Genomic DNA, 23,246 nt, shown 5'->3' with positions numbered 1-23,246 from the left:
GGTCAGGTCCAAACCTGGGCTTTTTTTATTATTTTGTAAAATAACCATTACTAGAATCTTCACAAAAAATAAATATTCCCCCTCCCACGTGCCATAATTTGGAAGAGGCACAGGCAACCTGCCCAGTTTGCTAATCACTCACTGTGCATGACTATGTCTCTCCGCCTCCAGCCTTAAGCTGGGTACACATTAAACCACAGGGTACACAAGTGAAATAATTAGCTCCACCTGGGGATCGTTTTTAAATGTGTCCATGAGTAATGACTACACCTGTGCACCTGCTAGGAGACTTACAAAACGTGATCAGGAGTGGGGTCCTGAGGACAGAGGGCCTGATTCAGACCCGGTCGCAAGCGCTGCGTGCTCGCAACCGGGTTGATGTTTGCCCACTGGGCATGCGTGAGACCCGGCTAGCGACGGGTGCTCCGTCGCTCCGGGTCTCGCACCAAAGGGGGCGAGCTGTCAATGGTGATTGACAGCTCACCCCGTTTGGTAGGCGGGCAGGGGGGTGGCTGGCCAAACGGAGGCGTTCCCGAAGGAACGCCTGCCATTCGGGGGCGGCCCCACTGACATCACCAGTAATGTCAGTGGGAGAGCTTGCGGCTCTATTAGAGCCAGAAGCTCTCTGGGGCTTGCGGCTGCGAGACCCTACCACAAGGGTCTCGTCGCAAGCCCAATGGTCAAGACCATCAACCTGGCCGCTCGCAATAGCTGTGGGTGGTCACCGCACAAAAAAAATAAAAAAACGCCCTGATTCAGAGCGTCCGGCTCAGAATCAGGCCCTGAGTTTGAGAACCACTGCATTAGACGATGTGCAAACTATACGATATCTTCAACAATTTCCCTTGAACTCCTGGACAAACGATAGAGTGCATACACACTGGGCCTGATTCAGACCCGCTCGCGAGCGCTGAGCGCTCGCGAGCGGGTCGATGTTGCCCAAGTGCGCATGCGCGAGACCCGAATAACGACGGCCAAGCCGTCGTTATGGGTCTCGCACCAAAGGGGGTGTGCTGGTGATGGTGATTGACAGCACGCCCCCTTTGGTGGGCGTGATGTCAGTGGGAGTGCTTTTGGCTCTGATAGAGCCAAAAAGCACTCCAGGGCTTGCAGCAGCGAGAACCTACTGCAGGGTCTCGTCACAAGCCCGATGGTCGCGATGGTCTTGACCATCACGACCATCATTTTGGCCGCTCGCTATAGCTGTGGGTGGTCACCCACAGCTATGCGAGCAGCCAGGAGGCCGCTCCAAAAAGGAGAAGGGACGGCCCTGATTCAGAGCGAGAACGCTCTGTCAGAGCGTCCGGCTCTGAATCAGGGCCACTGTGCAATGTTACAAATGACGGAACAATATATCGTGCATCGTTTGGTGGTTAGATCGTTAACTATATAGTATAACGTAACCATATTTGCCTGGTCGTTCGGTAGAGCGTATACACTGCACGATGAGGTAAAACTAGTTAATGACATCCTCAGATAGAGCAGCATGTAGGACAGACCAAAAGACACAACGAGCGACTCACAGGAGCTCGCGATAGTACGTACACACTCGACGATTTGAAAGATTTGTCAAATTGTCCGAAATATTGTCTAGTGTGTACCCAGCTGTACAGCTGCAGATCAGCAATCTTGGATTTATCATCAAGAGTACACTTGAAATTAAAGCCGAAGTATTCCTATTATATTTACATCCCATTTTTGGTCACTTGAATTGTAGTAAAATACTGTATGATCAGTGCTGGCTAGTAACAGGAACAGCTAGGCTTCCACTTGTGACCCACAGCTGTAGGAGGCACCAAGGACACAGATCTTTCCCTGGTAATGCAGGAACATTGTCTTGGCACAAGATCCAGTGAACATAGGGCAAGGATACTGATGTATTTAACAAAAAAAAAAACCTTTAAAAGAATGAGCTTTGGGTGAAGAGATTGCTGTGTGATTGAATTCATTTGGAACCGAATTAGAAAACAGACAATAATCATACTTACTCATCCCGGGAGCAGCCATTGCAATTCTGGAGGCTACCACCTGGCTAATACCTTTGATAGCAGCTTTCTAAAGTCAGAAACCAAGAGAGAGATACATGCAATTAGTAAGAAATAAAAATAAAGCTAGCTTCTGGGGTCCGAGAACACACATTTCAGAGGATGCGCTGACTTTGGTGTCATAATTATGAGAACACTAACAATTAGTTACAATTTCTGTATTATGATTTCTGCAAACAAAGTTACAAGCAATTCAATTTACTAAACTACTTTCAATGGTATGGGCGACGCACGCACACCAAAAACTTAAGATGTAGCCTAGAACTCTGTAGATGAGTTTTGTTTAGTTAGGGGCACATATGACCCCAGAATTTTCCAGTTTGACAGTTGCCCATTGAGCTGTTGGAGACCCTTGTCCTTATGGTGCGTACACACTGGGCTGACTGAACGATAACGATATTGTTATCGTTTACGTTATCATCCATTTTTTTCACCAAAACGATGAACGATAACGACCAACGATGCGCGTTCCCGCAGGTCGTTCGTCTTTATCGTTCATCTGGCAAACATGCAGGCCAATCTGACGATATTGTCAGGTTGCTGCATGTTGGGGAATGGGGGAGAGAGCCCGGCGCTGAACGATTTAGTTAATGATATCGTTCAGCGAGTGTGCTCAATGTCATGAACGACATTGGGCACACCCTGCCGGGGACACACTAGACGATATCGCTCAGGGACTAAAACTTCTATAGTGTGTGTGTTCCCACTTGTCTTTATCCCTTCCCGCCACGTCACTGAAGTTATGTGAGTGGACAGGTCACTACCTCTCACAAGATCAACACACTCATCTCCTGAAATGCTATGTGCTGCTGTGAACATTCCACTGATCTGATTGGCTAATAATGTGGTAGAATTCCAGATAAGCAAGAGATGAAGACTGAATACAATTAAAGCAATCTAACTCTAGTTCATCTATTTTTCACTATTATGACATGAAAACAATACAAGCTGTGTATAAAAAACACAACACAACCAATAGAATTTACGAAGAAGAACCAGAGATAAAAGTGAAATGACAAAGAAAGAAACTATAAAATGAACGAAAAGAAATCCACCAAATGCTGTTTCATGTTATTTTCCAAGGTAACGAATTTCTAAAAACGATGAATAAATAAAAGAGCTGTGTCTCTGGGGGTCATTCAGACCCGTTCGCTCGCAAAGGACGCTCGCAAACGGGTCGATGTTGCCCCACTCTCCGTCGCTCCGGGTCTCGCACCAAAGGGGGCGTGCTGTCGATGTTGATTGACAGCACGCCCCCTTTGGTGGGCGTGCCGGGGGCGTGACTGCCAGACGGAGGCACCCCCACCCACCCCTAAAGGGTTAGGTTTAGGGTGCAGGAAGGGGGGATGGTTAGGGTTAGGTACCACCGGGGGGGAGGTTAGGGTTTAGGCACCACCAAAGGAGGGTTAGGTGGGGGGGGGGGGGATAGGGTACTTACCTCCCTCCGTCGGGATCTTCACTAGTCGGGCTTCTGGGGTCGGATTTGAAACGCTCAGCCACCGGTATTTCACAAAAAAAAACATTTTAAGAATGAGATCAGTCGTCATTGAGCTACGATTTAATCTCTGGACTGAAGTCAGAGCCGGATGATCCATTAGTTATCCTGAACTCCTGACTAAGGCAGAATGGGCACAGAGGGGGTCTTCATTTTTGACAAACGGAAAAGGGGTCCCAAACCAGTAAGTTGCTTAGGTCCCCATGGATTCTTAATTAGGCTCTGGCTGAAGTGAAAGAATGAGAAGGTAAGCCCGGCATTATAGTCTGCGATGGCCTACTGTGCAAATAGCTCGTGCTTTATGGAGGCTTAACTTCATCAGGGGTTCTCTCCCCAGCACATAGGAATGGGTTCCCTATGGAAAAACCATCAACATCTCTGTTAGGGAAGTCACAAATCATTTTTATTAAGTCTACTATTTTCATACATTGTAAATAGGCTGTATGGTAAAACAATGCTGTCAGATATTAAGTAGAGGGGAAAGAACTGCATTAATATATAATAACCTACATGTACAATACTTTTCCAGAGTGCTGTACAGTGGCGGACTGGGCCGGGGGGCAGGGTGCCATGTGCCCCCCGTGCCGCAGCGTCATCTACTGTCCCGGGCCGCCTCCTCTGCAGTAATGGCCAGAGGCTCAGAGCTGTCCAAGAACACCCAGTAACAGTGGCTGTGGGCCTGCGGCTAAAAGGAGGAGATAAGAGAAACCAGCAGGCAGATGAGCAGTGACCAGCGAACTGAAACTAAGGAGGAGCCAGCGGGCATGAGTAGCAGGTATGAGTAGGGAACAGTGTTGGTTTGGAATCGGAGGCAGCGGATGCGGAGGAACGGGAGGGGGTGTGTCTAGGTGCAGACCCCTTAGGCCGCCCTTTCCTTACCCACTCCGTTACTTTGCTGGCCCTGCTGCCGCGATCGTGCAGCATTACAACTACTGTAATAAACAAAAATGGCAGCCGGGGGAGCTGCTGCGCATGCCCAGCCACAGCAGCTCCTCTCATAAGCCTTTGCGGAGCCTGTCAGTCATTACTGATGGCTCCGCCTCCAGGACCTTCCACAACAAGCAGCCGCCCTGTGCACAGATGGCTGGGAACAGCACCAGCCTGCAAATTCTGACTTATGACAGTCAGTCAGTAAGTAAACGGTTTTGTCATGTTTAAAATATGTCTGCCTGACAAATATATTATATACATTTTATATATATACACACACATCTACTGTGCTACAAATCCACTTGCTATATATATATATATATATATATATATATATATATATATATACACACACACACATAAAACTTATATACATACATACATATATATATATACACACACACATACATATATATATATGTGTGTGTGTATATATATATATATATAGTATATAAGTTTTATGTGTGTGTATATATATCTACATAAATATATATATATATTCATCTACAGTGCTACCCATCCACTTGCTGTATGTATATATATATATATATATATATATATATATATATATATATGAAAAAAAGAGCCAGCACATCCTTTTCGAATGAATCAGATATTTTATCCAGCAATAGAGCATCCATAATAAAGTGCATATCCATATTCTGATATTCCGAGGCAGAGTGCTCTGTATTTGATGGGGACTTGTGATTTTGCTGCTCTGGATGACTACTCTGCATGGCTATATTGCTGAAGTGTATTGTCACAATAATTAGTTCCCTCATACCTCGACATATTGATATGCACTTTATGGATGCAATGATGCTAATTTGCACTAATGCTGGATAAATTATTATGTGCTGTCTCTTTTTTGCATATTGGCAACATTTTATGTGCCTTGCACTCCTTTACTGTATATTTGAAGTGTGTGCTGCTGGTTTCAAGTGGAACTATACACAGATGTAGTCACGTTCATCGTTGTGGTGATGCTTCCGCACGCATCACTGCGTAGCACAGCATACGCTAGGCTGCAAATACTCACAGCTGTTGTTTGCCGCATTGAAGTCCATGGAGTGGCGCAGGCACACTAGTCATGCCATCCATGCTGGAATGCACTCGCATTGCGGGATAGATGAGCGTGGCTATATCTGTGTGTGTGTATATATATACAGTATATATATATATACAGTATATATATATATATATATATATCACTGCTATGCTCTTTGCATTTTATGCTGGTTGCTGCGTTGTCCTCTGTATTATGTGGTAGTCACTCAGCAGACCCCACCCTCTCAACAGAGCCTGCCCACATGAGAGCTGCTTCCAAAAATTACCTGGGCTGGTTTTCCATCCCATCCGCCCCGGGTGTCTGTGACAGCTGCCCCCGGGCAGAAGGGGAGGGAGAGATTACAGCCTCCCCATAAAAAGTTGCTGCAGCTCCTGGATTTAGAGGAGACTGTCAGCCCTGCATGCAGTCAGCTCTGCAGGTCACCACTAGCTACTGCACACAAAGGAGCAATTAGATAAAATGCTGAGGGGATATATATATACTATCTATCTACATGAGTCCGTGACAGCGGCGCTGAGCATTAGAGGGCTTTCCCACACTCACAGAGCAGCACTGAGTGTGAGCGGTTTAAGGATTACATAAATGTATGTTTTTATGTGAAGTCCATAATATTCTTATTTGTTTTTAAACATGGAGAGTGACTTTACTAACTGCATTTACTGTTCATAATTTTTATGATTTGTCTTAGTTTGCGTCCGGTGCCAGCGCTCACCTTTGTATGTTTGTAAGAAGACAGTGCCTCCCTCCCAGTGATGCTGAGTTGGACAGCATTCAGGAGCTTGTACTCTTGCGCCTATGTGGCGCGCCTGCTCCCTATCTGTATGTTTAGATTGCTACTAATCTTCAGTGTGCATCAACCTACACTTGTTGCAATAGGTGTGCATATTTATACTTGCAAACAACTCTGTGGCCTCAGGGCCTGATTCAGAGCTGGACGCTCTGAACGAGCGCCCGCTCTGAATCAGGGCATGTTTTTTTTTTTTTAACGAAGGGGCCTTTTGGACGCTCGCATAGCTGTGGGTTACCATCCACAGCTTATCCGAGCGTCCATGATGTTGGTCGCGATGGTCAAGACCATCGGGCTTGCGACGAGACCCTTGTGGTAGGGTCTCGTCTGCCGCAAGCCCGGAGTGCTTTTGGCTCTATCAGAGCCAAAAACACTCCCACTGACATCACTAGTGATGTCAGTGGGACCGGACCCAGAAGGTAGGCGTTCCCATGGGAACGCCTTCGTCTGGGCAGCCACGCCCACCAAAGGGGGCGTGCTGTCACTCACCATCGACAGCACGCCCCCTTTGGTGCGAGACCCTTAACGACGGCTACCCCGTCGTTATTCGGGTCTCGTGCATGCGTACGACGGAGGCGCCTCCGTCGTGCGCATGCGCATTTTGGCACCATCGACCCGCTTGCGAGCGTACAGCGCTCGCGAGCGGGTCTGAATGAGACCCTCAGTCCCCTCAACCCATTCATAGTTTCAAGCAATACCGATGTTTATGGAGTGGAGTGATTATCGGTAAATCAGGGCCAGTGTCTTTTACTTGCCCCCCAGGCTAAAAGTTGCCAGCCAGCCCCTGGTGCTGTACAATTAGTGAGGAAGTCACCCCAGCAGTTCTCAAGGGCCTCATGCTACCACATGAATAGAATACTACATAGGTGTTCATGTAGCGTGTAATGTATAGGGTAGTGGTGAACTGAATCTAATAATAAATAAAACCTCTCACACTCTCACAGGCCAATGAGAAAACATCCCATAAGCACAGATTTAGATAGGGGAGTGACCAGAGAGATGTGATTTGGGACCAGAGAGAGACCTTATGAGTGTAGCAGTAAGCTGCACAGAGAATAGATGCCATATGCATTAAAGACACAGGAAGCTAGTTTACAATGTCTAGGAAAGTGATAAAGCAAATAGTAAATACATCTCAAGTCAGGACAAACTGTAGAGAGGAGAGGCCGCCAGTGGTAAAGACTTACAGCAAAAAGCCAATAATCTAAATGGGCTCTGAGTCTTCTATGTCAGGGCTACTTCATTTGTGTATATGGTAGACTTGGCTACATGGCTGCTAGATACTATTACAAGTATTGTGTCACACAATGCAGGCTATGACGTGGAGAGGGCCACAGCTCTAGGAGGTTAAGCGGGACAGGTGTGCTCTCTCTCCGATATAGCCAGTTACCAGGATGCTGACATCTGAGGTGAAGGATGGGCCCCATATTCTGGAACTGAGGGATTCCTTACTATTTCACTGATGAGAAGAGAAGAGGCCTGCATACAGCATATAACGTGGAGCACACCTGGTAAACCTATAACATAACAAGGCAGCAACTGATAATAACACCTCCAAACTATCAATCATCTGCCAGTTTTGGTTCCTTTGGAACAGTGTGAGAGTGTGTGTGTGTGTGTGTGTGTGTGTGTGTGTGTGTGTGTGTGTGTGTGTGTGTGTATGTGTGTGTGTGTGTGTGTGTGTGTGTGTGTGTGTGTGTACATACTTCATTCTTGTGAATAGTGATTCAGGCCACAATAAGGTCACCTCCTCAGCAAGTAGACAATGGGTACAATTACCACTCCTAGGGGTCTATGTACTAAGCCTTGGAGAGAGATAAAGTGGATGGAGATAAAGTACCAACCAATCAGCTCCTGTCATTTTTCAAACAAAGCCTGAAAAGTGACAGTTAGGAGCTGATTGGTTGGCTCTTTATCTATTTCCAAGTCTTAGTACATAGACTCCATAGTCTGCCCACAGGATGTCAGGCCTCATGGTTACTACAAGTTTCTGCCATCCCAGTTCTTTCTCCTAAAATGCTGCTAAGTTCAGCCTCATTTATGCTTTAAATGAATCATGAGTGAAGGGATATCGGCCCTGGCATTATTATTACACACAGAACTTTTATGGGTTTTACATTTTATCATTTTGATTACTGTCATCCATAAACAAAATGGCTTCTTGGCTGTAGTGCAAGATAGACGCTCAGGCTGCAGTCACAGTACAGCTAGAGGCCCGACCTCCAAGCTGGTGTAAAAAAAGAGCAGGTTTTCTTGTGGAATAAAAATAACATAGTTCCCGTCAACACAGCAAGGAGCGTCCAAAATAATGTTCTCCCTCCTCAACCGCAAAAAGAAATCCTATTCTTGGACTTCTCCACAATACTATGTGTGTGTACTCAGTCATGCCCCAGGAATGCCCAACTCGTCCCCCATTGGCCTACGCAACATGCTGCTCCTCAGCAAATGCCACCATCATGCTCTATAAAACATATACGCTTTGGCAGAATCTCCTGAGCCAGTTTTGCAGCTAATAAATGATACCCACAGTGTCTGTAAATGTAACATTTGTGCACACAAAAATACATCTGAACTGTGTTCTTAGGAAATAAATATTTACTGGATATAAGTTACATATCTGCCTTAGGAACTGACATACATAAACCTTTTCTATTAGTGCATAAAACTTATCTATCTGGTTCCTGCAAGTTCTGTTTGTTTGCAAACACTGCTGTGGCAGGTTACTGTAACCTACAGCGGCATTCCAGGCTTATACATTAGATGATATTTCCCTGTTATGTGTACAACTGTTTACCTGGCATTTACCAGTCACTTTCTGTTTCTGACTGACTGCCTTAAGCTCTGACAGGTATGTGCTGCCCCCTATCTGTGGCTCTCAAGAATACAGATAATAAAAACAACTAATCTGGCTGCACTGCAGTAGAAATGTAAGTACTTCTCAGTACATCACAGCTCCTCTTTGCTAATCATGTAAATTAAGTATACAAGTTGCTAACTTTGAAGGAAGTGAAAAAACAAAAACATTGAAAAGACATCACAGAAATATGACATTAAATAAACCAAACACTTTCAGTCAGAATGAACCCACTAATTCCACAGCTGTTATACCCTCATTGTGGAATACTGTATACTGGAGTAAATTTACTAAGCGACGTGTTTCCCACCGAAATGTAAAACGGCAATTAAGATAAAAGCAAAATATTGCGTGTTTTTCTTTTAATATCATTGTCATTTTACCCACTTGTCTGGCATTGTCGCATCGTTTGAGACCACGCCAGGCTGTGCATTCTCTGACATAGTGCCTGATTCAGTACGGATTGTAACTGCGACTGCAATAGCGATTACACACGCAGTCTCACTGCAATCATATGCTAATCCTCTGTGATCATTATGCCATCGTAGCACAACATATGGACGCCCACTTTACCTTACACACATCCTTAGTAATACTTAGAAAGACTGCGAAACCACCGGTAACATCAAGTAATATCGCAGCCTCACGCACACTTGCACAAGCTCTGACCTTACTCAGGAATTGCTAACCTCATCGCATGCAGTGAGTACACAACACCGCAGTGGATAATTTATACATGCCCCTGCAACAGCGTTCAAACGCACTGGCACGCCTGCATTTCGCCGACAACCACCCTGTCACCTCCCCCAAATGGTACTTCCTGTCAATCACTCTGCGATGGGTCTGCATAATGACTGTGATCGTAGTGGAGTATCAGCGCACACGCACTGCATATGCATGCACAGAATGCAACAATCGTCCGATTCGCGTACGTAATCATGGTTGCGATCCTTACTGAATCAGGCGCATAGCCGCAAACATTGAGACCAGTCAGGAAAACCCACTGAGTGACTGGCAGAAGATAATCTTCCAGTAGCCACCAATCACAGGGGGACCTCCCTCTGCATCCTTGCACCCTCCCGTGCAGTCGATCACTGCTGATTGGGTATCCCGGCGACACCCCCCACACAGTGGCTACAGAGAGGAGCAGCCGCCAGAGAAATGTAAATGAAGCAGCCCTGGTGGCAGCTCAGAGAAGCAGCTGCAGGGAAAATGCAAAGTCGCGATACTCTGATAATCGATGGTCTGATATTAACTATTGATTTTAAGGTATTTACCAAAAGTAGTAATACATTTAAATAAAATCATTTTGGATAAGTTATAAAAAGATATTCTTGACCTAATTCAATCATAAAAAACCCAACAATTTCTGAGTGGTTTTTGGAAAAATATTAGCAAGTTAAGTAATTAAATTTCAAGCTCAAACCCACCGCTTAGTGAATATTAAAACAAAGGAGTAAATGTACTAAATCACAAGCTCTCATGGACCGTGCAATAGGCCCATTAGCAAAGTTGTGCTTAAATTAATAAATGTAATATATGGAATTTGCAATGTGTGTCGGTGAGTTTGGCACCAAATCTTTCCAGTTTAATGAGCACCTAGTACCACGTGCCGCTGTTAGCGGGCAGATGCCTGGATTGGTTACATATTAGAAAAGCTTGTGCAATTTTACACAGTTTTTTTTACACATGAATACAAAGTCACAAATTTGAAATACTAAAATAAAAGGATACAAAATGTATCTTTATTCAATTTTAGCTCGTTAAGATTGATGTTTACTTTAATACTTTTAACTATTTATATAGCATACTTACATTATCATAATAATAATATTATGCGTACCATTAATTATTCTTAAGTTGTGCTTAAAACGTCTAAACAATCAGTGCTGCGGAATGTGTGTGTTATATAAATAACTGATAATAAGAATAATAATTAGGGATCATACAAACTTCATTAGGTACTAATTTATTTTGATAGGAACAAATTGCTATGGTTTCCACATACTTCACACTGCACCGTTCATTAATAATCCGTTCCCTGCACAATCCGTGTATATATATTTTTTTCTGCAGAAAATGTTTTAATAGGAAGAACTTACCCTGGAGTGGCCGAGCTTATTATCATTTTCATCAGTAACTGCAATACCGCTAAGAATTTCCCTAAACAAATCACAACAAAACAGGAAATTATAGCTTTTCAACAAACATCTGTCAAATGAATTTGGTTGTTTAGTTTTTATGGCAACCAATGGTCATTCTCCAGCACCTCGGTGGCTGATGACCTTATACATCCCCATTGGTAGACTCATCATTAGGTAACTGCAAGAGAGGCAATGACTTTAGGCCTGGAGAGCAATTAGGGATAGAAAAACACTAATTTCATTCCTACTTCATTCTGATGTCATTCTATAACCCAACATTTACAACCATTATTCATATATCTGACAGTGGCACAGTGCGTCATACATTGCCACAGAAGTGCTTACAACTGCTGCTCAGATTATTACAAAGAGCTAAGTTAAGCACCTAGCAGTGATGCCAATGACCCTCCAGAGGTTTACCATTAAAAGGAATGAGGGCACCAGATTTGCTTCAGGGCTTAGATTCAGTTTGGCTAGCTCCAGCTTACATAACTCGAATTTAAACAATAGATGCCCAGTGTTACAATGATTCTTTTATCAGGTCTAAATGTTGATGCATTTTACTGCTACATTTATATCATAAAATACAATGTAAGATATTTGCCATTCCCTTCTTGCACCTATGCCCTCATGTCTAGCGCACAACTTTATTCTTAAATCCCAGTTTTCATCTCCACCTCAACTGCTACGTCCACCACGTCTGCACGCAACCATACAACTTATGCTCGGCTTTGTATGTAGTGTTATGCCATGCAACTTGCCCTATATATACCCAGGTTGTTCTACAATACTGTACAGTGCTGCACAATTGTTGGTGCCATATAAATAATCTTTAACTATATTAAAATTCTGTTAAAGCTTACAATTTACATACGGTGAATTATATAAAAAGCACACAGCGATCAGTACTTACTGTTGTCTCATCATAGGAATGTTCACACAATTGGCGGCAGCAACAGCAGCAAAGGGAACCCAACGAGCGATCAGTGGCGGAGCTTTCTGAAACAAGACACTTTTAGATTTTAGAAGTCAATCATATATTATTCCAGGTTTCCATTAAACCCTGGAATAATCTAATAAGAGGATGGTCTGGGGACCGGTCAAGTCTACCATTTAAATTTGTTTCCTGGGACATTGGGGGACAAACTCTTGATGTCACACTGGGACAAGCTCTGCAGCTGTTACAGATGATACCTATTCTCTATGCACATCAGGGACTGTACACACAGTTAAGTTTTATACACCACTGCTACATTCTACAGTTCCCTGGCCACCGCATAATGAGCTGTAACCAGGGATCATTGAACCATATGCTAAGGCCATACACAGCAGTGACCACAGTGCACGTCAGATGGTGCATGGCTACAAGAACACAGTGCATCAACTCATGGCACATCCAGGGTTTACAGTAATGCTCCAGAGTACTGTAATAGAGGTCTCAATAGGATCAACAAAACATTTACTGGATCAGCGCTTATTGTACCATGGACAGCTCCAATGTGTAACCCCCCCCCAGACTTTTGTCACACATGGAGTTGTGTATACTATAGCACTGGGGTTTTTACTTTATACATAGCAAGCAGTGTATACAATCAGGTGCATAAATATTGGGACATTGACAGAATTTTCATATTTTGGCCTCTATTCACCGCCACAATGGCTTTGAAATGAAACAAACAAGATGTGCTTTAACTGCAGACTTTCAGATTTAATTTGAGAGTAATTACATCCAAATCAGGTGAACGGTGTAGGAATTACAACGGTTTCTATATGTGCCTCCCACTTTTTAAGAGGCCAAAAGTAATGGGACTATCAACTCAAAAGCTATTTCATGGACAGGTGTGGGCCATTCCCTCGTTATTTCATTATAAATTAAGCAGGTAAAAGGTCTGGAGTTGATTCTAGGTGTGACATTTGCATTTGGAATCAGTTGCTGTCGACTCTCAATATGAGATCCAAAGAGCTGTCAATATCAGTGAAGCAAGCCATCATTAGGCTGAAAAGTCAAAACAAACCCATCAGAGAGATAGCAAAAACATTAGGTGTGGCCAAATCAACTGTTTGGAATATTCTTAAAAAGAAAGAACGCACCGGAGAGCTCAGCAAAACCAAAAGACCCGGAAGACCACGGAAAATAACTGTGGTGGATGACAGAAGAATTATTTCCCTGGTGAAGAAAAACCCCTTCACAACAGTTGGCCAAATCAAGAACACTCTCCAGGAGGTAGGTGTATATGTGTCAAAGTCAACAATCAAGAGAAGACTTCACAAGAGTGAATATAGAGGGTTCACCACAAGATGTAAACCATTGGTAAGCCTCAAAAACAGGAAGACCAGATTAGAGTTTGCCAAACAACATCTAAAAAAGCCATTACAGTTCTGGAACAACATCCTATGGACAGATGAGACAAAGATCAACTTGTACCAGAGTGATGGGAAGAGAAGAGTATGGAGAAGGAAAGGAACTGCTCATGATCCAAAACATACCACCTCATCAGTGAAGCATTGTGGTGGTAGTGTCATGGCGTGGGCATATATGGCAGCCAATGGAACTGGTTCCCTTGTATTTGTTGATGATGTGACTGCTGACATAAGCAGCAGAATGAATTCTGAAGTGTTTCGGGCAATATTATATGCTCATATTCAATCAAATGCTTCAGAACTCATTGGACGGCGCTTCACAGTGCAGATGGACAATGACCCGAAGCATACTGCAAAAGCAACCAAAGAGTTTTTTAAGGCTAAAAAGTGGAATGTTATGCAATGGCCAAGTCAATCCCCTGACCTGAATCCGATTGAGCATGCATTTCACTTGATGAAGACAAAACTGAAGGGAAAATGCCCCAAGAACAAGCAGGAACTGAAGACATTTGCAGTAGAGGCCTGGCAGAGCATCACCGGGGATGAAACCCAGCGTCTGGTGATGTCTATGCGTTCCAGACTTCAGGCTGTAATTGCCTGCAAAGGATTTGCAACAAAGTATTAAAAAGTGAAAGTTAGATTTAGGATTGTTTAGTTTGTCCCATTACTTTTGGCCCCTTAAAAAGTGGGAGGCACATATAGAAACCGTTGTAATTCCTACACCGTTCACCTGATTTGGATGTAATTGTTAAAGCACATCTTGTTTGTTTCATTTCAAAGCCATTGTGGTGGTGAATAGAGGCCAAAATATGAAAATTCTGTCAATGTCCCAATATTTATGTACCTGACTGTATAGGACCTTCCTGTGACAGGAATGCTCAAAGTGCAGACCAGCATCAGTGTAACAGGAACCTGGAGTTTAGTAGGCTGTACATAGCAGGAAGTGTACAGCCATGGCCAAAAGTTTTGAGAATTACACAAGTATTGGTTTTCACAAAGTTTGCTGCTTCAGTGTTTTAGACCTTTTTGTCAGATGTTACTATAGTATACGGAAGTAATATTACAACCATTTCATAAGTGTCAAAGGCTTTTATTGACAACTACATTAAGATTATGCAAAGAGGCAATATTTGCAGTGTTGAGCCTTCTTTTTCAAGACCTCTGCAATTCACCCTGGCATGCTGTCAATCAAATTCTGGGCCACATACTGACTGATGGCCGCCCATTCTTGTCTAATCAATGCTTGGAGTTTGTCAGAATTTGTGGGTTTTTTGTTTGTCCACCCGCCACTTGAGGATTGACCACAAGTTCTCAATGGGATTAAGGTCTGGGGAGTTTCCTGGCCATGGACCCAAAATTCTGATGTTTTGTTCCTCCGAGCCACTTAGTTATCACTTTTGCCTTATGGCAAGGTGCTCCATCATGCTGGAAAAGGCATTGTTCGTCACCAAAGTGTTCGTAGATGGTTGGGAGAAGTTGCTCTTGGAGAATGTTTTGGTACCATTCTTTATTCATGGCTGTGTTCTTAGGCAAAATTGTGAGTGATCCCACTCCCTTGTCTGAGAGGCAAGCCACACATGAATGGTTTCAGGATGCTTTACTATTGGCATGACACAGGACGAAGACTTTTGGAGTATGGACTGGTGTCAAGAAGGGCATCAAAGAAGCCACTTCTCTCCAGGAAAAACATGAGGGACAGATTGATATTCTGCAAAAGGTACAGGGATTGGACTGCTGAGGACTGGGGTAAAGTTATTTTCTCTGATGAATCCCCTTTCAGATTGTTTGAGGCATCTGGGAAAACGCTTGTCCGGAGAAGGAAAGGTGAGCGCTACCATCAGTTCTGTGTCATGCCAACAGTAAAGCATCCTGAGACCATTCATGTGTGAGGTTGCTTCTCAGCCAAGGGCGTGGGATCACTCACAATTTTGCCTAAGAACACAGCCATGAATAAAGAATGGTACCAAAACATTCTCCAAGAGCAACATCTCCCAACCATCCAAGAACAGTTTAGTGATGAACAATGCCTTTTCCAGCATGATGGAGCACCTTGCCATAGGGCAAAAGTGATAACTAAGTGGCTCGGGGAATAAAACATCAAAATTTTGGGTTCATGGCCAGGAAACTCCCCAGACCTTAATCCCATTGAGAACTTGTTGTCAATCCTCAAGAGGCTGGTGGATAAACAAAAACCCACAAATGCTGACAAACTCCAAGCATTGATTAGGCAAGAATGGGCGGCCATCAGTCAGTATGTGGCCCAGAAGTTGATTGACAGCATGCCAAGGTGAATTGCTGGGGTCTTGAAAAAGAAGGGTCAACACTGCAAATATTGACTCTTTGCTAATGTAATGATCAATAAAAGCCTTTGACACTTATGAAATGCTTGTAAATATACTTCAGTATACCATAGTAACATCTGACAAAAAGGGCTAAAAACACTGAAGCAGCAAACTTTGTGAAAACCAATACTTGTGTCATTCTAAAATTTTTTGCCCACGGCTGTATATAGGAACTTCCAGCGATTGGAACACTCAAGAGAGTTGATCAGTACTAGTGTAACAAGAACCTGTCGTTTAGTATCAAACTGGGAAGGACGGGGTCAGGGCGTTCGTGTCCAAAAAGGGGTGTGTCCACACATGAGGACACGCCCCTATAGCGCACATTTTGGGAGTGACTGTTTCACACCCCTCATCACGTTGTGGATGTGGACTAATTTTACTGGCAATTGTAAATTTTTTATAAATTCGAATATTAAACTCAAATGTAAAATGTAAAGCACTTTGAGGCCTATTGGAGAACAGAACTACAGTACAAATATAGAATTATTATTTTTGTGAGAAATATATATGTAAAATTCGCTCTCTTTTTAACAATATTATTTAAAGCACATCTATTGCATTTATAAATAGCAATGTCCAAATATTTTATCTAATAGCAATTATATGCATTACAGATGTTTTGCTTTGCAAATGTTGGGGATACAAATAACTGCAATGGGCTGCCGGGGGAGTGGCCAGATTGAAAAATATTGATAACCACTGGGTCAAATTATGTTATGGATTAAGAGATATTAGGCAACATGTAACCATTTATGTTTATTTCTTTTAATTACTAGCATGGTGACCTGCGATGTGTAAGATCCAGCTGCAGGGTTAATTATCTGTCTGAGAAGATGCCATGTGAGGGGGAGGCTGGCAGATTTATGTATAGCCCATAAGGACTGCCAGCAAAGGATCCAACAGACAGTTAATGGTAAAATGATTGAGTTTTATACATTTTGGGCTTTCCCTTCTAAATTACCTTGAGGTTGACCAGGGGAGTGTCACCCCACACCAAAAGAATGTAGTGTTGACAAGCAAGATCTTGACTAATTTGCATTGACACAGAAAGCCAGGGAGAGGGTGACGGGGGCAACCTGACACATAGATAGGGATAAATGCCCACATGCAGAACTTTGTACAATTCTTGGGTGCCAATCTGACAATGGGTATTGCTCCCTCTTCTTGCGTCTTCTCGCAAACAAATTCATGTAAGTGAGACTTCATTTTTTTTTCCTTTTTGTTTATAAGAAAAATATTTGCCTAAGACTATCCTTGTATAGTTTTTGTATATACCTTAAGCATTATGAGTATCTTAATTTCATTTAATAAAACTGACCTCTGTGATTCTTATCGAATCCATTGTGCCTGTGGACTCAGCTAATCCATGCTACTTATCTGTATTACAGAACTCAATGCTTCCTTATTTGGAGTAACTCCTGAAAAAACTTAAAGTGGTGGTCAAAAACTTAATAATGAAAGGGAGAGATACTGGGGATTGTAATCATTTCTATAGTCAAGACCAGGTGGTTGTATTTTGATTAATGCTTTGTCAAACCCACATCACACAGGTTCAAGTGAGTGCTGAAAGTTACAGACTGTGTTTAAAGATTGGAGTATCCTGGAACTGGGTCAGTGACACACTGTCATAAAGGAACAAACAAATATATATTTTTTTCTTAACTTCAATCCCATAGGCTTTTCTCATCCTTATACCCACCACTTCAGAATATTAGGTTAGTTTCTCCCCCGATATATAGTATCACATCTTTAAACGTTCATACCAGTGGAAGTTATTGGTTTGGCTGTTTATTACCCTTAATTATAAAGGTAATGTTGATGGGTTGGAAAGAGCTCGGTCAATGGAAAACCTTAATGTAAGTTATATTTTACCAATGCTGCAGATTCAAAGACACATTTGGTTAATGTGTTACTGAGAAGACCCTTCTAACTGAGACCCAGACAATGTAAACAGCTTGCACATTTACTTTTTAGAATATGTAAGCAAAACTGAAACGGTCATGTGTGCTCTATAGGACAGTACAACTTCTGCAAGAAATTGAAAGGAAAAGAAAGGCCTAAAACATAATAATAATAATAATAATAATAATAATAATAATAATTCTGAATATTATAATAATCTAATCTTCTGATTCACACATCATGAGGAGCAATTAAATAATATCTCCCTCCATAAAGTTATTGCTTTAATGAATTAGGAGCTCAACTTTGCACCTGTCAATACTGACTGACGGCTTTATCTGCTGCTGCACATGGACACAGGTCTGGGCAGATTTTTCCCCTATTTTTCCTGTAAATAAATGGATAAACTGACCCAAAAAAGCACCGAACAGCATACATGTACTCGGGGTCAACCAGAATCGGACTGGCTCATCGGAATATTGGTAGGATCCAATGCCTGTCCATGTATGCCGAGATAATGTTTACAGGCATCTGGGCTCTCCGCACACGCACCTACAACTGGCATCGCTGACAGATTGTGAGGTCAGTGATGCCACTGGTATGTGCGGAATCAGGTACAGGGAGCCAAGCGGCTTTAAATATTGTCCCGGCATACATGAACTGGCAGTGTAGTCCTGAGTATCCTGGTGAGCCAGTGAAGTCAGAAGACTATTAGTGGTGGCACTGAACATGAGCCTTAATATGTCACCTAAATGGGTGATCTTTTATCAGTAGTGATCAGCAATTTCAATTACATGTTTTAACCCTGGATTCTGCATTCTCCATACCTTGGTGTAGAGGTTAAGTCCCACCGCAGTGGCCAGAGCAGTACTAGTGGCTGTCAAATAGGCAACTCCAATCTGACTGTAAGTAAAGGATAATACACTTGAATTCAGACTCAAACATTTAATGTGCACCCTACCCTTGCACACACAAAACACACTGAGCATAGGTGCATCAAAACTGTGATCAACTTTACAAAACAAAGAACAAGAATGCAGAAGCACAACTGGGACACAAAAGACAAAATAATCACAATAAAACCAAAATTACATTTTTATTTTGTATGTATTAAACTATCATATTGCTACATAATGATCTACAACCTATATGCAGATCCAGCAGAGAGCAGTATAGACCCTGCTATAGAAATGGTTATTAGTGTAGGTTCTCAGCTGAATGGGGGTCACCTTGTAGCAGTAAATGGGCATACACTATTTCAGCAAAATATACTTTAACAACCTCAAAGATATAAAAGCAGAATGTGATTTAAAATATAATTAATCTGAATATTATTCATACTTTTAATATCCACACCCTGAGTTTGGGGTACGCCCATCGTTAACATTTAAAAGAGTGAAAAGTCTTTTACTGTATATGTGTTCTCCAGACTAGGCTGTTAAATAAACCTTTATTTACTTTAAATAAACCACCATAATTGTGAGTGGGGTACGCAATGATTATTTGATTGATTTTAAATTTTTCTCCGTCATTTATAGACTAACTTTAGAGCCATTATATGAACATACTACACGTGTTTCTATGCTTTTTATTTTTCATATCGGCTGAGCAAATAACACTTTAGGACTTCCTAGAGAAAAATAAAAAGGGACACATGCGGTTTACCTAACATCAGGACCTCTCTCCATATCCAACAACATCAAGGGACGTATTAGTATTATATTTGTGTGTTTGTCTTGAGCGCAGTTGGTTGTGTCTTTTCCTACCCTTTGTTTATTTGCTGTATTTGTTGAATTGTGGTGATATGTATATTGGAGAATTGACTAAACCTTGGCAGCTGGTGTGCCAATGAGATAATCCCCCTTGTTTCCCATTTCCATTTTTTATACTATTAATAAGGTTTATGGTTCTAAAAAAGAGCTGAAATTTTGGGCTGTTGCTGCATCCTTTAAAACAGATACCTCAATAGCACACACACAAATGAGAGTGCTATAATTGTCAGCCCACATAAAGCCTCATACATTAAAAACAGACAAACAAACATGGAGTTGGCTTAAAACTATTCATTATTTTTAGAATATTTGAGGCTTTATGTGGGCTGATAATTATATCGCTGTCGTTTGTATGACCTACTAAGAACATCATGTTTATTTCAGAAATTATATTATATAGCAATATTAATCACTTTTTTAATTTGGCTACTCGGTCTTTAATGTATATTTCTGCACTGCAAACATTACCATAAATACGTGTGTATACAGGGCCGAATTAACAATGGGGCGGATGGAGCTGCAGCTCCAGGCACCCCCATGTAAATAGGCCCACAGGATTGAAGATCCGATGGAGACAGCAAAAAAAATTATTCCTATCAAAGGCTGTCCGAGGTCCTGCACATTCATTCCCCCACGGGCCAACATCAAACACCTCCCTGCCTGCCTCGGGGGGTCAAGTTCCGGTCATGCTATAAAAGAAGGAAGGAGGAAGTGAACTTTCAGCCACTGTTCCGAGGAGTCTGAAGTTATTTGAACTGTCTGTTACTTCAGACTCCTCAGATCACTTGCTGAAAGTTCCGAGGAGTCATCAGGAAGCTCCGCCCCCTCCTCAGACGCTCAGCCTCTCCAATCCAGTCCAAGCAGCTGCAGAAGCTGAGAAAGAGGCAGCCAGCAGCGATCCTTTTTAGTCAGACTCAATCACAGGAGCCAGCTGCCAGTGAATATGTTGTCAAGTAAGTGCATGCAGACTGGGTGGGGGGGCGGGGGGCGGTTGCGGTCGCCGGGAAAAGGAGCACGAAATGTAAGATGTTCAATGTGGAGGAGGGGGAAGAACCAGCAGCAGGGGATGGAGGGGAGCAGTGAGCATAGGCAAATTCCATGGGGACAGTGAAGCACACAGCGTGGGATTTGGATGAGAACAGGGGGCACACAGTGAGTGATGTGGAAGAGGAACAGGAGCACACTGTATGGGATGTAGGAGAATCCGGGAGCACCCAGTGTGGGATGTAGGACAACAGTGGAGCACAGAGAGATGTAAATGGGAGAAGAATGGGTGAGGGCTTTGTAAGCGAGTGTGAGAACCTTGAATTGGGTTCTGAAAGGCAAGAGGAGTCAGTGGAGGGCTTGTAGGAGAGGGGAGGCAGATGTCTACAGATGAGCGTTTGGACAGGAAGATGAGCCAAGCAGCAGCATTGAGGACAGACTGGAGAGGAGAGAGATGGGAGTTGGGGAGGCCAGAAAGGAGGAGGTTACAGTAGTCCAATCTGGATATGACGAGTGAGTGTATGAGTGTTTTGGTGGAATCCTGGATGAGAAAGGGTCTAATATTTTTGAGATGGAAACGACAGGACTGTGAGAGGCTCTGGATATGTGGTTTGTAGGAGAGGGAGGAGTCCAGGATAACTCCAAGACAGCGCACTTTGGGGCTAGAAGAGATATTTGTGTCATCAATTGTTAAAGAAATAGTGGAAAGTGAGGTTATGTTGGAGGGTGGGAAAATGATCAGCTCAGTCTTAGAAATATTAAGTTTAATAAATCGCTGGGACATCCAGGAAGAAATAGCAGAGAGACAATTGGAGACAGGAGTGAGGAGAGAGGGGGAGAGGTCAGGGGAGGAAAGGTAGATCTGAGTATCATCAGCATAGAGATGATAATGGAGGTCAAAAGAGCTGATTTATTTATTATTACCAGTTATTTATATAGCGCACACATATTCCGCAGTGCTTTACAGAGAGTATTTGCCCATTCACATCAGTCCCTGCCCCAGTGGAGCTTACAATCTATGTTCCCTATCACATGCGCACACACATACACACTAAGGTTAATTGGCTCCCAACACAAATTAACCAGCCAGTATATATTTTTGGATTGTGGGAGGAAACCGGGGTACCCGGAAGAAACCCACGCAATCACTGGGAGAATATACAAACTCCACACAGGTAGGGCCATGATGGGAATCGAACCCATGACCTCAGCGCTGTGAGGCAGTAATGCTAATCATTACACCGTCTGTGCTGCCCAGCTGATGAATTCACCTAGAGAGGACGCATAGAGGGAGAATAGTAGAGGTCCAAGAACGGAACCTTGGGGAACACCTACTGCAAGAGGCTGTGGTGGGGTAGAGGAGTCATGAGACAGAGAAGGACCGGTCTGAGAGGTAGGAGATCAGCCAGGAAAGAGCAGTGTAACGTAGACCAAGGGAGTGAAGGATTTGCAGCAGGAGAGGGTGGTCAACAGTGTTGAAGGTAGCAGAGAGGTCAAGGAGAATAAGCAGAGAGTAGTGGCCCTTGGATTTGGTGGAGGTCATTGCTGACTTTTGTGAGGGCAGTTTCAGTGGAGTGGAGAGAATGGAAGCCAGACTGAAAAGGATCAAGGGGGGAGTGGGAGGAAAGAAATGTGGTAAGGCTGTTGTAGACAATACGCTCAAGGAGCTTGGAGGCAAATGGGAGGAGAGAGTTGGGATGGTAGTTGGAGAGAGTGTTAGGATCAAGGGTAGGTTTTTTTAAGAATGGGGGCGACAAGGGCATGTTTGAATGCAGAAGGGACAGTGCCAGATGAGAGGGAGAGATTTAGTAGGTGAGCAAGATGGGAACAGGCACAAGGAGAGAGGTAGCGGAGGAGACGTGAAGGTATAGGGTCAAGGGGGGAGGTGGAAGGGGGGGGAGGACCAGATGAGATCCATGACTTCCTCTCCAGATACAGGGGAGAAGAATGTTAGAGTTGGTGAAATGGATGGAGATGGGTGATCCGGGAAAGCAGGGGGACTGGTGGGATATGATGTCCTGACGTATAGAATCAATTTTAGATGTAAAGTAGGTAGCAAAGTCAAGGGCAGTGAGTGAGGAGGGGAGGCGAGGAAGGGGTGGACAGAGGAGGGAGTTGAAGGTGGTGAAGAGACGCTGGGGATTTGAGGACTGGGAGGAAATGAGGTTCTTGAAATAGGACTGTTTAGAGAGGGAAAGGGCAGCACTGTAGGATGAGAGCATAAATTTGAAGTGGGGAACATCTGCCTTAGAGCATGATCTTCTCTACTGTCGCTCAGAGGTTCTTGAACACTTTTCCAGATATCTGGTGCATTTGGAATGCCAGGGTTGTAGTGTGGATCTGCGAGAGTGAGTAGTGATTGCCGGAGCAACAGAGTCCAGAGCAGAAGTAAGGGAGGCATTGTATAGGGAAGCAGCTTGCTCAGGGCAGGAGAGAGAGAGGATAGGGGAGAGCAGGGAAGATAAATAAACGGCATTTATAGCCTCAATGTAACGCTTAGTGATGGTGGCCTTAGGGGGTAGAGGAGAGGAAGGAGAGAGAGATAGGTTAAAAGAGAGAAG

At 43.4% G+C, this 23,246-nt stretch overlaps 1 protein-coding gene across 2 annotated transcripts in view; it reads right to left on the bottom strand.

Annotated features, from left to right (window-relative positions):
- The window catches only part of SFXN2 (sideroflexin 2), a 56,615-nt gene that overhangs the window by 5,664 nt on the left and 27,705 nt on the right, over positions 1–23,246 (bottom strand). For both annotated transcript variants that reach the window (XM_088448673.1, XM_088448674.1), the window contains 4 exons: positions 18,757–18,832; positions 12,238–12,323; positions 11,283–11,343; positions 1,989–2,055 (listed from right to left, as the gene is read on the bottom strand). In XM_088448673.1, coding sequence (XP_088304799.1) covers positions 1,989–2,055; positions 11,283–11,343; positions 12,238–12,323; positions 18,757–18,832 — 290 coding nt within the window. The remainder of the gene's footprint in view (positions 1–1,988; positions 2,056–11,282; positions 11,344–12,237; positions 12,324–18,756; positions 18,833–23,246) is intronic.

Source organism: Taudactylus pleione, unplaced genomic scaffold (assembly GCF_031769625.1).
Source record: "Taudactylus pleione unplaced genomic scaffold, aTauple2 ptg000464l, whole genome shotgun sequence".
NCBI lineage: Eukaryota > Metazoa > Chordata > Amphibia > Anura > Myobatrachidae > Taudactylus > Taudactylus pleione.
Note: the sequence above shows the minus strand (reverse complement) of the source record. Positions and strands in the feature narration are given on the sequence as shown.